This window comes from Diadema antillarum, unplaced genomic scaffold (assembly GCF_040938485.1).
Source record: "Diadema antillarum isolate AM-2024a unplaced genomic scaffold, OU_Dant_1.0 scf00000087, whole genome shotgun sequence".
Taxonomy (NCBI): Eukaryota; Metazoa; Echinodermata; class Echinoidea; order Diadematoida; family Diadematidae; genus Diadema; species Diadema antillarum.
This window is the reverse complement of record NW_027270976.1, coordinates 2,159,799-2,176,568: the sequence shown is the minus strand read 5'-3', so window position 1 is coordinate 2,176,568 and position 16,770 is coordinate 2,159,799. Positions and strand designations below refer to the sequence as shown.

General features: G+C 37.3%; 1 protein-coding gene across 1 annotated transcript in view; it reads right to left on the bottom strand.

Moving 5' to 3' along the window:
- Nucleotides 1-15,893, bottom strand: part of LOC139718062 (glycogen phosphorylase, brain form-like) — a 34,266-nt gene extending 18,373 nt beyond the window's left edge. The window contains exons 1-3 of the mRNA XM_071629557.1: nucleotides 15,525-15,893; nucleotides 6,909-7,010; nucleotides 2,312-2,390 (exon numbers count right to left, since the gene is read on the bottom strand). Of these exons, the coding sequence (XP_071485658.1) occupies nucleotides 2,312-2,390; nucleotides 6,909-7,010; nucleotides 15,525-15,761 (418 nt within the window). The 5' untranslated portion in view covers nucleotides 15,762-15,893. The remainder of the gene's footprint in view (nucleotides 1-2,311; nucleotides 2,391-6,908; nucleotides 7,011-15,524) is intronic.
- Between the last annotated feature and the right edge of the window lie 877 nt (nucleotides 15,894-16,770).

Here is a 16,770-nt window from a genome sequence, read left to right as displayed (position 1 = left end):
GTATGACTGAGTGTGAGACAACTAGCCTGCAAATTTCAAGAAATTATTTCAAGGTATTGACACCATGTTGTCATATATATATCTGCTCTCTCATTAACAAAAATGTACCATGACATGGCCACAGAAAGCAATTAAACAGAAGAGCCAAGATGAGGCAGAAAATTATGTTCTAGCCATGGAAGTTGTTTTTTTTTTTCTTTTCAGCCAAAGACATCAACATCAGGTGCACTCACACTAAAAGTACCGTGATATCAAATACCATGGTAATTTTTTGGTACCAATTTCACTGGCGAAATATGACCATAATAGATACCGCAATAATTCAAGTGGTACCATTTTCAATCATGTAATACTATGGTACTTCTGGTAAGCACAGTAACTGTGTTTATCAACTATAGGTAAAGGAAATACATTTTAATATGTACAGTTACTGGTATATCATGACACAATTCACACTCAAATCTCACATATATGAAGTTTGAATTGCCACCCAAAATACTGTTATAATTTTTGTGGTATATTTGCATTGACATTACAAATATGTGAAATACCAGGGGTGGTATTCTGAACACCGTTTTATCTCTGTTGTAACTTGTGTTGTAACTTGTGTTGTAAGTCTGTGAGTTACAACACCGCGAAAACAGTTGTAAATCGGTATTCTGAAAACTGTTTTAACGGTGTTGTAAGTCATGATAACCACGCCCATCGCAATAATCATATCCAATAGGAAATATTGTTAGAAGTAGAATCTAAGACATTTCAACCAATAAGATTGCTCCCTTGGTCAAATGCGCCATGCTTAACTCTACGCGTTTTAACAAGCGCTCATTCTCTGGCGTGCGCACAAATAGGACAATGACATGCGCAGGTAAAGAGAGCCAGAGATGAAATAAAGTTACAACAGAAGCTTGATCATTATGCCTTCTTTATACCGGTTTTGACGTATAGTTGGTGCGGTAGGGGATTCGCAAAGCTATCTCAGATTGAGTCTTTTTATTTGAAATTTTGTTTAAAAAATAAGAAGATATCTGGCATTCATAAGAGGAACCCAAATTTCATGGTTTGTGGGGAACTTGACGCTTCTAAATTAAGTTAAGTCCTTGCAATGCCATGTTATTATTATTGTTATTATTATTATTATTATCATTGTTGTTGTTGTCACTATCTTCACAAGATATCTCTTGGAGATCAATATCACGTCAAGTTCCATCATGGAACCTTAGACTTCTAATACTTTTCTCAGGATTCGCGCCATCCCCAGCAATAAATATTTTTGAAACACCCAAGGTACTGATAATGATTTCTTATTCGTGAAGATAGTGAAATCATATAAAAAACGGTTTGATATTTTGAAAGATATTTTTGAAATGAATATTGCTTAAAACAAACTGCCGACGGTGCCGGTAACCTTTCTGTTCATGTGTTTGTGTTTTCATCTATGTGCATAATTATGCTACGCGTATGTACCTGCAATGTTACTGTTTCCAAATTTTGTATTGTGGAATGAGTTTACATTTTGTCAGACTGCTATCTTTTGCCTTTCTGTACATAAATTGTTTTTATTTTTTGTAGGCCTATATCTTTTTTATTTTGAACTCGCATACCACAATATTGAGTTAAGGAATTATCTCACTATCTAACATAAGTTAGAGCGAAAGTTACAACGGAGTTAAAACACCTTCCGCCCTGTTTTATCTCAGAAGCATAAATTTGCACGGGGCATGACTTACAACAGAAGATAAAACAGTTTTCAGAATACCGTGTAATCTAATGGGTGTTCAGGTTTGCGCCCACTGTTACGCGCGTGCGCATACCCTAAGACAATGGTATGCGCAGGCAAAGAGTGCGCAAGATAAAACACAAGTTACAACAGAAGTTACAACAGAGATAAAACGGTGTTCAGAATACCGATTTGTTACAACAGACTTACAACAGAGATAAAACAGTCTCAGAATACCACCCCAGGGCATTTCATTGTCAATGCGAATGCACCAACCAATACTGAAAACACTACAGAATTCCACAACCACATTTTATAGAGCATATTTAGCATAGCCTTCAGAAGAAAAAAAAACACACATCAAGACAAGACTCAGCAAATGAATCAACCAGCTACATTGGAATGAAATATCTATGTGACAGACAGAAAAGCTATGAACCACAGCTCACTGTCATTTCACCCCTTCCTACTCATGTGCCTCACTAGAGCATGATGAGCCAAATGTGCAGTCTCAGAAAGGGTTTCGTGATACACAGATTTGATTTGATCTGTTCTCAGGATGCTGTTAGGAGCCAAGGACTGCCTGGTTACCTGCCAATCTGCCCAGACCACCGTTTCCCAGGCCAGCATCCTCCTCTATCTCTTCCAGCTCCTCAATGTTCAGACCAACCTACAGATAAACATATTCAAATATGAGCATTGCCACAAAACAGGAAAATGTTTATATTCACACCAACCTACAGGTTGTGCATGCACACATAAAGAAAAATCAATGCCATATCACAACAAAAATCACTTTAGACCAATTGACAAACACACACACACACACACAAAATAAAATAAAATAAAACAGACTATAGGCTTGATCATCACAAAAATCGTATATACACGTACTTACCTACAAACATACAAGAATTTGAGCATCATTGCCACAGAAAATAGATTACCTACATTGTAGTATATTCACACTAACCTACAAAAGTAAAAGAATGCAAGCCTCATCTCACAGAAATTTCACATTTGAAACCTATACCTATGCAGCAAGAACACATCACCAGTAAAAGCCTAATGATTCCAGAATCCAAACATTCACTCTAACCTACAACATTGAGCGAGTGTACATGAATGTGAATCTCAAAATAATTTAAAGTATATTTCTATATCATTTAATGGAAAAAAAACAATGGTTAATGTTTGTTTGCAGTCACTCTGTTAGTAATGAAAATGTATGATTGTATAGGAGTCAGCCTACTAAAAATTTTAACAAGTTTCTTGATTTAATAATACACTTCAGGATATAAATGGCTACATTAAACGGCTGCAGGAGTGAAAATAAAAACATGTGTGCAATGTTACAGGCTGTAGGTTACTTTCAAATCATTTGTGTGACTTTACATATATCACTTCCTTGGTCATAACTTGTTTCCTACTGTATATCAGCCATCATCTGCATGCATCTTAGATAGCATTTGCCAAAGAATATACAATGTAAAATGATAACCCACCCTGAAGATACATTGTACATGCCGTAGAACTGCTGTATATTTTTGGCTGTATTAGTATTTCATGGCTACATTAGGAGATGCCCTGTGAAGAGATTTGATTCAACTGGCATTTTTTGTCATTTCTAATCTCCATACTAGAATACTGTATGTTTGTTTGTTTGTTCATTTTCCATCTGAGAAGATGGCTGGATAGCCCATATCCAGCTATCCTACATCTGTAAGCTGGTCTTCCATGGAGTCCATTTGGATGTGAGGCAAGATCACTTCACTGGGTTAAACACCCTACTCTTTACAATGAATATACACGCCATGTATTTAGCGAGTCTAATTTTTCGGGAATCGGGACTTCCGACAACATTGTGAGTGGTTAAATTTGTAATCATGGAGTACAGTACTGAGTAAAAAATACATGTGTGCAAGTCATATTCACATCAGGATCAGAGTGAATATTTTCGTGTGTCTTTAAATTTGCAAAAAGCACCTGACTCGCAAAATTTGCAACAATAAAACCCTTGTGAAATATTCTGCGTGTACAATACACAATGTCATGAATTCTCCTGGTAAAAAGCAGATCTCTACTGACTAAAATATATTCTAACACAGCCGTACAATGAAGAAGTGTTACAACTTAACAGTATGACGGCTGTAGAACGTTGAATTTATGTTCATGTACGATGTATAAGACATTATGATGACAGTTGGATGTTAATTGGGAGGAATGCCTTCGTTCAGCAGCAAAGCAAAGGACAGACGTTGACCTGCTTCTATGTACATGGATCCCAAACCTCAATCTGAAAGTGATATGCACTACATCCTCTTGCATACACACAAAAACTAGATCAACGCCTCCTTGTACTATCTGTGTGTATGTGTGTGTGCCCACAAGGAAATAACTTGAGAGAAGGCCTGCCCCATACATACTGGCAGAGCATACAGCAACACCCGCCCCCAAATTCCCTATCCAGGGAAGCCGGGCTGGCTTCAGTGTACCGTATCAAAAGCCACATACAAAATTATGTACTAGTATGTGTCACAGCACACCTCCACACATTTCTCAGCTGCTGAAGACAGATAAAACTGTACATTTCCTTGATACCATGATCAACATAATTCTAAGCAGTTTGATGTACAATTGTACCTTTTTGTCAAAAACAGCTGAAACTCTTTTTTACTTTCTTTTAGGGATTACATTCACAATGTACTTTCACACAGTAGGTAACCATCTGTTTACATCTAAATGTTTACATCTAAGTGTTTACATCTAAACCACTATTGGCCTAGATTTCAATCAGTTTTGATGATTTGAAGTCAGTGCATGAGGTAATGGCAACACACAGTATTTATTTCCTTGAAACTTCTAGAATTTCATTGCCAAACAATTTCAATATTTTCAACATAAAGTTAACACTGAAGCCAGCACAAAGCTATTTACTGCACGCAGTGTATTTCAATAGGCTACCAGCAAGAGTACCGTACAATGTATTTGCGCATCATCTCAACAAGCTACAAATTATGTACATATTTTCAGAACTTAATGAACCATCTCAAATTGCATGTACAGTAAGTTGCAATAAATCATCATTTAAAATCACTTTTGTATATTTTGCTACAGCAAGATGGCTAGATTTACAGGGCAAATTCTATACTGTGTATATCATGTTTTAATTAGCTATAAAGTCTAGAGTAAAATCAAACACCAAGAATACAGTCAAGGTCTCATCATAATCAGACCTAAATACAAAAGATATGGAATTACATGGAAGGAAGTTTTGCAAGTTTTTACAAAATATGTACCAGGCATTCACTTAACACTGATATTAGTAGCAACCACCCAGAAACAATGCAAAATGTGATGATTGTTCACAAATCTCTCATTATGTATCTTTTATAGATTTTCACTAAATTGTATATCTTTAATGATCCCCTGAAAAAAAAAAAAAAAAAATCAGTTGTGTCCCTCATACACTGTATCACATCTAATCTCGATGCAGTCTTGTCATAACCTGGCAACAATACATGGCTATAGATCCTAGAGGAGAGAGGTCACAATTGCCAAATTATTGACCAAAAGCAAGATTTTTCTCATATGGGGAAGGTTTACGAAGCAATGGGAGCATTGTGAGTTGATATGACTATTCCCTGTTCTGTTGTGCTTGTATCATGGCTGTATAAAGCAATATCACTATTATATTAGCACGTTAAGATTCCATAACTTCCTTATTTCACACATTGTATGTGACTTTAAATGAAACTGCCGTTATCCTGTTTTTCTGACTTCACTCTATATTCACAAAAACGGTTTTCACTGCTGAAATACTGCTAATTTTCAAACTTTGTCTATAAGTTGGTGGAACAAAGCATTGCATTCATAAAATTCAGATAATGGCACATTATGCCATTTTGTATGAAACAGTGTGCAAGTCATTAATGTTGTCATCAAAACTTGTCCATCATATGGCTGTTGACTGTGATTCATCTTGATACTTGGAAAACTTTGAAGACACATGTTGATTTGACATACACGGTGCACCATATTCCAAAATGACATACATAATGTACATCGTGTACCAAGAAGGTGCATTTTAGTCTTTGGCAAATTTTGTTGGGCAGTCAGACCAACAAATGTTGCATTTATGCATTGCCTATTTTCAAAAACCATTATTTCACGAAACCAACCTCAAAGATCAAAGATCTTTTAAAGATAATAATGTAAAATGAAAAATGGATGCTTGCTTACATGTACATGTAAGACAGCTTCTCTAACAATGATACAGCTCTTGTTTGAGAATGTCAGAATGAGACACAGAGTTCATGAAGTGAGGTACATTGTATGTGGTGGATGACAAGCTCTCGTTAACATGCATCATTATTAATGTAGCTGACATCTGGAGAAAGGTCAAAGGAGACAGGATCATCTAGGACAGTTGGTGGAGTGAAGATGGTACTTTTCAACATCTCTCATTAAAGCCCATGCACTGTAGTTCAGACAATCATTTTAATGCTTCTTGAACAATGTAACATACATTGTAGATCCTCTGAATGACAAAGAGAATATGATACTGTTCACATTTTGAGAAGAAAGTTTCTGTAACGACTCGGTATTGATGCTAAAATCATATTATTTTGGTGCATGAACAGAAATCTTCTAGTCTCCAACACAAATCCCGAATGGCATCTTCTACTGAACACAGTCCTTGAGCTCTTATTTTCTTTTTTTCTTTTTTGATGGTCTACACAATAAAGACCAGGTTGAGCTTTCCAAAAAAAAAAAAAAAAATTAAATTCTGTTGTTTGTCTCAAAATTTCAATGCAAAATCTGCTGGAGAGGCTTTAAAATCACAGCTATATAATTTATCATCAAATGCCTTGTAGCAAGTCTAAACTCCGCTCTCAAAGCGAATACATTTAAATCTGGCATACACATTAATCTGATGCATGCAGTACACACACATAAGGCACTATACTTGTTAATTTGCACAGATCTAGAAAATCAAATGCCAGTCGAACCTAGTGTGTATTGAATTTTTGGTTTCGCCCTGCAGGCAATTAGGGGTTTGGCACTACGACCGTCATCAATAATACATGTATGTACCATGAAAAATAAACAAAACATACACAAACACACAAAGACTATTCTCATTCAAATGAAAAATGTGCACTGACTGTGACCACAGACTACACACCTGATAGAGGGCTTCGTCACACTGACTTTGAATGTCCAGGTTGACCATGGTGTTGGTCAAGGTACGTCCAATATAGTACTCCAGCGAGAGGTAGTAAACACGCTGAAACAAAGACAAACAAATATGAATGTTATTCTGCTGGTATATTTGTCACTGAACTCCCTGCTTCATTTACACATCTCATTAATCCTCAGGTTTGTAACATGGCACCTATGGATAACACCTGGCAACTAGTACTTGTATCATCATGTTGTAATATTCTGCAATTCATTTCCTGTTGTGCTGCCTAGATTCATTCAATGTTCTGTCTCATGTTGTGCGCACAATTTTTTCCAAGTACAGACTGTAATTTGATGTTTCTCGAGTTTTGCACATGTTTTTCACACGTTTGATTACATTTTATTTTGAGCATGTCATCAATTCTTGACAACGTTGCACAGCATGTTGCTGGCTTTTGAGGATGTTGCACAAGAATTCAATGTTGCAGCAACATGCTCAAACCCCTTGTGGACCACCCTGGGATAGTCATACGTATTTGCCCAGAGTATTTCTGGTTTTGTAGAAGTTTCTTTTTTCCTTTTTTTTCCTTTTGTGTTTTTTCAGATTCTCTAAAGTTGGGGGTTGGGTCCCTGATGCCCATTTGTGTAAAGACTCTCGTTACCAAAGTGAAAATGCTTGCCAAGTCTGACAAGGAGCAATTCACAAAAATATCTGTTCACAGAAAATCTAAGCTCGTACAGTCATACAAATTGCAATATTACATGCACACACACAAAAAAGGCACTTATCGCACATGAAAGATACATGTATACATTTATTTCTAGGCAAATGATATATCAATATCTTCAGAAAAGTTCACTAGAGAGATGGCATATTTTCTAACATTATCAACACAAGATTTGACAAATCAATGAAAAGCTTAGATCACATACATCATGGTTTTAAATGGACTGAAAAGGCTTAATGTTGTATGTTACATGTACTGTATCAGCATTGTGTACCGTACTCTTCCTCAACATTATACATGTACATCTGTAATTCTGGCATTTCTTGCACAACACAAAATTCTCAGCAATGAGATATAAAGGCATACTAATGACATTTCATAGAAGACATTTGAAGTTGATCCCCCACCCCCCAATGAGAAAGACACAGAGTAGTGAGTCATTGATCAACACTTGATCACATTGATGACTGCATGCTGCTTATGCTCAGATACACTGTAGCCAGGAGCACTTCTACAAGTACTGTATGTTACTCCTGTACATGTCATTTGGATCAGATAGCATTCTGACTTATACTATGTCTTTTCTTCATAATTCTGTTGTTTGACTTCATTGTAAAAGTTAAAATGGGTTAAGAAATATGTCATGTTAAACCTGTGCCCTGCTTAGAATTTGAAACAGATCTATTCCAAAGAAATATAATGGCTGCTTTGGTGACACCTTTTGAAATTATTCTTGCACAAAGCATATTAATGCATGGTACAAAATTTAGAATATCCTGGAAAATAGAAGCAGCAATTTGTATTTAAACTAATATGCAAAAAAAAATGGTGAACTGACAATACATATAAAGTACCACCATAGGGTACATCCTTGTTCCTCTTGGGCATCAATTTCATCTGACAACTTCAATCAACCCATAAATATCACACTTCAGTCAATCTCGTGCACACTGTTGCATGTGTGTTGGGATCATACACTGTGATGGCTCCCATACATCCCCTGAATGGGGTATTGATGAAAGCAGCGATGAGACATCAGATGGCGGCTGCCATTTGGTGCTCTACCGTCCACACGTAACCCGAGCACCGTGTAATTGTAATGAGTTTGGCACGAAGGGTCATAACACAGACTATGTAGGGTTTGCTACTTCATCATGATTGGATTGCCACTACACATTGTACATCACTGTACAGAACATCTTGTAGGAATAAGTCCACTTGATTAACTCTTCAGAAAACTTAAGAATGTCTTACTATAGCCTAGCATGACATGAAGTGATCACTCTAATTTTGCAGACCAATGTGAAAATTATAGAGTCAATTGATTCAAATGTGATCACATACTCTGGTTTCCAGAGGGCATTTCATACTGCATTACATTGAATTTTACTGTCTTCTACAGCAACATGATGAGCAATGAAACCATGATTAACAGCATAAATTGTGTTTCTTGTCATGGTCATTGCTGAAAATGAATTTGCTTGCTATGGAAAAAGGAAACTGAAATTGACTGACAGGTGTAAGTGAAGTGAATGGGTAATAGGCCAGTGAAGGGGCTCTTGCCCAATACTCCATCAGGCAAGCATGAGAACAATCTTTTTTAATGTCCAGTGAGACTCCCCTACATACTAACGTACAGCTGTATGCACCCTGCAGCTGCTGCAAAAAAGAAATCAAGCATGATAATAGATGAATACTGTACAAGCTGTTATTTTCGCAAGGGTTTAATTTTCATGAATTTTGCGAATCACTGTTGAGCTGCCAATTTAACAACAATTTATGTGAAAATATCACAAACAGACAGGCCATTACAATTTGTAGGTCAATGTCAAAAAAGAAGATGTGAACATGTCTGTGGCCTCCTTATTCATGAAAATACAATGTATCTGTGCACATACGTATTCTGCTGACATACTGTTTCAAAATCCTTCACAATGCTTTATAGTCAATGACAAATACTGTAAAACACAATATTTTCGCCGTATGAAATTTTTGCGAATGGGAGTCAACAGCCTTAGAAATATTCACAGCATGATATTTTTGCGAGTTGTCTCTAACATTCAATCCATGTAGTGTAGACAAGATCTTTAGCATGCATTTTAATTTCGCGAAACTTGGCTCTCACAAAATTTGCAAAATTAAAATGACACAAGCATTCCTCGTTCTACAGTATACATTATGTTTCTAAATATTTTAAATATAAAATAATATATTTCTAAAGGTGATTTATTGTACAAAGCTGATACAGACAGCCTGACTTTTCTACATTTAACATCAAAGCAACATTTCTGTTAAGATCAAAAATAAAAATAAAACGTAATGATCTAATTCTTATATCATTACAAGAAAAAACAAATATCCTTAACATTGACAAGGAGATGTCACTGCATGATCACTTTGGTACAATGTATGCCTGTCTTCCCTATTAATTTCCTTTAGAAGTGTCAAAATGGTGCCAGAATAAGAAATCTTTTAACATACTTGTAGTCTTATTATTTGATTCAAAAATTAATCCAAGACTATGCTTCTCATCATTCTCAGCTTTTTTTTTAGTCATGAGGGGGATGAAGTATACATTATCCATGTGCATGTTTGAATACAAACTACATGTATTACAATTTTCAATACTTATGTTTATTGGACCCCATGGAAGAACAGAATTATTCTAATAATGAATCTGAAATGGGCAATCCATCCACTTGGTAATCTTAGATTATTCATGTACATTGTATGATTTAAAGATAATAAAAAGTTTTGGTACCTCAAAAGTTTCCCTGAATTTCCTTGTCTTGGTTTGTGTTTCACGTTAAAGTACGTTGTCCGTGAGAATTACTCGCCCAAAAGTGCTCTCATGTCTTAGTAATCATGCAATAATGGTTTTGTACCAGAGCCGTCGCCGTACGGCGTCGATAAATATTGTACGAAACCACTGACTGCGACAAGCAGCGTGCAGCCCATTGTACGCATAGCTAACTGCGACCAGCAGCCCCATACACATAGCGTAATGGGGCTTCGCATTGTAGCGTTCAGGATCATGACAGAATTAGTATCGCGGGTAAATGGCAACTTAAAATCCAAAAATTTCTTCGATTTGAAGACTTACCAATTAAGCTGAAGTATTGAAAACAGGCTTCGAACAACGCTTGGTTCTGCCAATAGTCCCTTTCTTTTCGAATTGATGACTGAATGTGACTCGGTCGAGAGGACCTTGGGAGAGCTACTACACTGACTACTACGGCCAGCGCATGCGCACACAAACATCTTATCCGTTGATGGATTTGAAATTTGTGCGCATGTGGTGTGTTCGCATGCACTGGCTGTAGTATTCAGTGTATGGTAGCTCTCCCAAGGTCCTCTAGACTGAGTCACATTCAGTCATCAATTCGAACAGAAAGGGACTATAGGCAGAACCAAACGTTGCCCGAAGCCTGTTTTCAGTACGTCACCTTAGTTGGTAAGTCTTCGAATTGAAGAATTTTTGGGATTTTAAGTTGACATTTATCCTGCGATACTAAATCTGTCATGATCCTGAATGCTACAATGCGAAGCCCGATTACGCTATGCGTATGGGACTGCTGGTCGCTATGCGTATGGGGCTGCTGGTCGCAGTTAATTGCATGATTACTAAGACATGAGAGCACTTTGGGGCGAGTAAGTCTCAGTGTTAGTTATATGAAAGGTACTTTAACCTGAAACACAAACTAAGACAAGGAAATTCAAGGAAACTTTTGAGGTATCAAAACTTTTTATTATCTTAAAGTTTTCTGTGTGGTTTTATTTTTAATGTGAAATGGAAAATAAATAAACAAACAAACAAATAGGTTTAGTTTCTTAACAGACTACAGCATCTGAATGTCTCCAGCACCTTTAATGCAGGAGAACAAAAACATCACATTTAGCCTAGTTTGAAAGATAAGGATGTAAATTTATGCAAGTAACTTGAGTATGTAGTATGAAAAGACTCTTGCCAGCCAAGCTACATTGTACTTCACAGGACTGATGTTGCAATTCTGTGTTTGTTTTTATTTCAAATTCAAAACCAGTAAAGACTTTGCCTTAAAACTGTTTTATTATGGTACTCAGGCAAAAATACATCCTTCCACGAAGTAATTGTTAGTACCATACAAATAAAAAGCCTGTATATAGTTACATAAGTAAAAAGTATTGTTCACAGTGGTCTCAAGTACACTTCGTCTGTTGAGAATGAGAAGGGCGTTAAGTGGTCGTGAACACTATGGGTTTAGTGGCAACTTAACGCCCTTATCATTCTCAGCCGACAACTTGTACATTTAGAAGTAATTTACAGTTTGGAGGTCCACTTAATTTATTCATCATTCCACTAAAGTTTTCAACATTTCACAAGTTCTGTCATACCTTAACAATCTGTGAATTGTCCAAAAGATTATTTTTTTCTATTTACATAATACAGACATGAAAAATAATCACAGAAGCTTTGAGAGGATGCATTTTCAATTATTAAATGAAGTGCAATGTACTTTCAGAACTACTTATATTCCCAAAGACCAAATTACTATGATGCAGTGCATGTTTATTATTTAATCTTGCAATATACTGTACATACATGTACATGGTCCAATTATGGGTAGTCAGTCTCAGCAGCATAATGCAGATTGCACAAATTCATCCTCTCTCTGTAGACAGCCTTTAAAGGGGATGGCTAGTAACTGATCAGTGGGAATCAGTGGGACTGCTAGGGGCTGATTGTTCCAATCCTTGTGGGATTCATTGAAGAGTACATTATAATAACATACATACTTTTTATCTATTGCTGTGTGAAAATTATTTGCTTCGGAATGGTCTCATAATCAAGTAATGTGCAGTTTAATGTTTCCAGGTTAGCATGCTTGTACAGTGACGGGGCGATCGTTAACGGCCCGTTAACAATTTAAACTGCACATTACTTGAATATGAGACCATTCTGAAGCAAATAATTTTCACACACCAATATATATAATATGTACTCTTAAACGAATCCCACAAGGATTGGAACAATCACCCTCCAGCATTCCCACTGATTCCCACTGATCAGTTACTAGCCATCCCCTTTAAGTTAACAAGGGACACATCAACACACAAAGACCCAGAGTGTCCCATGAATTAATATCTCTTTGCATAGGGACACAGTGCAAATCTGTTGATATTCATGAGAAATGACTAAATATTTTGAAGCCAGTTGATTGATCTCCAAACCTTTGACTGCATGACTACTGACATCACCTTTGCAATCCACAGATTTGCAAGTGCATCACTGAAGCTGAATTTCCATCTCTTACATGTTGGTCATCCAACAATATCCCTTCCAACTTTCTCATCATTCTCCTGTTCCGTGTTTTCCTGTCTACTTTGGATTTAAATTTCAGGCCACAATGAAGGGAGATGTGCATACTTACACTGTATGTTCAAGAAAGGCAAAACATGAGCACTAATGACTCATAACTTTAATGACTAACTAATGACTTTAGCTATGTTGGTGTAGAGAGTGTTCTTGATTCAAATGTTGAGAATTCTACATTACTGTTGTGTAGCACATGAATGCTTCATTGTAAATAACAGAAAGTGTCATCTTGCATAAAAAAGGAAGGGGGGGGGGGGTAGATAACCAAGACCTTTGAGGGTGTGACCTTGACTTACTGTAATTTTGTATGACATGAAATAAAGATCTCTTTACCACATACAACGTATAGTATATCAGTCTAACTTTCAGCAGATATATATTCAAAGCCTCAGAATCTCAAAGAGCTTAATGTACAGCCACTGTACGCTTTACATGAGAAATATGCATCTATGACCTAGGTAACCACAAATGGTTATTTCCGATGGCAATGGATGCTGCATGATATGTATGTCACATTTCCAGATCATTGGACTAGTTTGACCTTAGAAATATTCTCTGCTAGTGCTTTTACTACAAGCATTTATCTACATGTATGTTCTAAAGACACTTACACAACACATGACCTGGGCAAAGTAGAAAAAGTGGCAAAGGTAATCAGACAGCTCATAACATGCTATACATAGTGCTGAGGCATAGTAAGAATTTGCTAACAAGTTTTGTCATGTTAGTGACCTCAACTTGAACACATCAGTGCTAGTTTGTGTCTTTCTGAAGTTTGTAAGTCCCTTGTGTTAAATTCTTCCAAAGCTCGTTTCCTCACAAGCTAAGATATGTATGTATCAGGGACATGTATTTCAGACCCAATTATTTTCTCTGGCATATCCTTTACAGTTCATTCATACAATGTAAGGAGCACAGATAAAGCTCAACACTACCAAAAAGAAGAAAAAAAATAGTGCACATGAAACTGCAACAAAGGAAGCAGTGCTCAATGAATTCAATTTCAATTAGCTTTTATCCAAACAACACACATTGATTCAAACCATTAGGAACCTATTACATTGCTTGGACTCAATGGCAACTAACACATCTCATGAGGTTTAAAGTACTGTAAAAGCTGTCATTGTCGAGAGGGTTTAATTTTCACTAATTTTGCAAATCTCTGTTGAGCCATGAATATATCAGCACACAAATTCATTGCCACCCATCTGATCTTGATCACATTTAATTTACAGACGGGCATTAGCGCACTTACCATAGCCTTGGTGTCGATCAAATCAAGAAAGTATCTTTCCACAAAAGTAACAGCTTTTACAGTAAATTACATTGTACAATCCTCTATGTGACCAGTGACCATAAACTGCATGGCTGCATCACCAGCTAACTCACAAGCTCATGCAGAGGAAACATGTCACAATCTTGAATCACTAGTGCAATGCCCTGTCAATTATCAAGTAGCAATCATGCACTTTAGGGGTCTATATATTATTATTGCCATTAATCGGTATGCAATATTACCCTTGTCGAGCAGTGCATGTGAATTTCAGTATCTAACAGGCAGCGTGGCTTTGATAGCACAATCAATCTAATCTGGTAGGGCCGGGTTAGGGTTAGGGTTTCAACCTTCATCCCAACTGCCACATATAAAAACTCCTACAACTTACAAGTATTCATTCCCTGTTACCAAGAATCATCAAAGAGTGGAACACATTACCATCAGCAGTCACAGACATCACAAACAAGGACACTTTCAAAACAGCAGTCATAGCAGTCATCCATCACATTCTTAACAAGAGCAAAACAATCAACTTCTCTCTCTGCTTCACCAACATCAGCGCACCCCCTGTCCTGTTGGCCCCTGTAAAAACAAGGGCTATGCCTATGGACTAGTAATAGTTAGTGTAGGGTTAAAGGCTTTAATAGCATCAATACAACTACAAGCTGGCCAGCTATATGTACATGTACTCTCACTGTGTGGTGGTTCATGGGATACTACTTTGGCATGTAGACTATACACGAATTTAGGTACCGATAACATACTGCCCCTGCACATAATTGCATGATTACCCATCAAACATGCCCATCACATTGACCTTGGCCTCAGAGTCACAGGCAGTGACTAGTGTGATTGTGAATGTGTTTCTTGATCAAGTGCAAGTTAAACAATACTAACCAATAGTAGTACACAGTCATGTGACCTACATGTAATCATGTGTTTGCAGAACTAGATCTTCATTTCACATGTTTGAAGAAATTTAATGTGACTAGCCATCGACAAAACATTGTTGGTTCCCTTCCTGATCCACATAGTATTGCTATGCTATGGCATGGGTGGGTGTTTATGGCACTGGCACTACCACTGGCACTATCACTGACCCTACATTGTTTTGTAGCTAATGTATGCCAATTCCACTCGAGTCTAGTCTTCCGGCCTGCCAGCATCCTTTCGTAAAACATGCACTATTCTACCAACAAAAAGTTTCATTTTTTTATGATTCTCATGACATAAAACATCTGTAAGCAAGTAAAATACCTTGGGATCCGTTTCATAGTAATACTGCTGAGTGCGAATCCAGCGACCGACCAAGTGATCACGCACGGAGTGGGCCAGGGCAATGTAGTAGTCGCGTTGCGTTGCCACATTTCGGTCCTTCACAAGGGTGTAATGAAGGTGGCGATTAAAGCTCTTCTTGAAGTTGGAAACGTCTTCGATTCCAGCAATACCGCGAACGCTGATCTGCTTTCGCTTTTCCTGGTCAGTCTGAGCCATATTGGAACACTGCAGCTGTACAACTAGCGAAGAAATCAATACATTTGATTACCGGTACGTCAACCTCCTGACTTTCTCAAACTCTTCGCATGCAGAGAACAAAATCATAACCGCCGGCCACGCCGCACGTACTAGGGAAGGAAAGGCAAACGGATCATGATCATGGGCAATGCGTGGTACATTGTACAGGCCGTATTCACACACCCACCGCCATAGTTTCGCACTAACGTTAGGCTGTGGCGCTGCTATTTTCACACACATGCATTGAGCACGTCGGAGGTCCCTGGAAATCACGCTGCTCGGAGTCGAACCGATCATTTGCATTACATAAAAAATAACTAGAGGGCCACTCCAAAGATTCAAACACGCTCGCAAAAAAACACATTTACTTGCTATTGAAGATTATTCAGTCACCATGTCCGAGGTTTTTCATTTCATGGAGTCGACTATTTGATATCTATTGACTTTATGGAGTTTCCCCCCTTATTTTAACGAAGGAAATTACATATTTGCGTAGATGAATAAGGGCAATTTGTCAAACAGGGCAGGAAGGACAGTTTGTTTTAGGCCTATAATGTTTAATATAGCAAGGGAACACAGTAGTTTTTAAAGTTATATACACGGAGGATCAGAGAGACCAGCTGATGGTACATTTTCCCCACAGTGAATGGGAACATTTTGACATGTCAACGTAACAACTAACAAGAACTATGTCCAAAGTGTTTCATGAAGTGAGATGTGGGCCTACCCTACTTTTTTATACAGTGTACTACGTATATTAGTATTTTTTAATATTTGAATTCTTATAAAAATATTTCAGTAAAATACAAAATACTAGATTCATTTATCTCTTATTCTACAAGGTATAAATATATGATATCGGTCAATATACTGAATCTCACTTCACATCCACTTTCTATTCTCAAACCCTACTTGCTTCTCCCCCTCCCCCCCCCCCCCCCCCCCCCAAAAAAAAGAAATATATGATAATGTATATTGTGCCTACGAT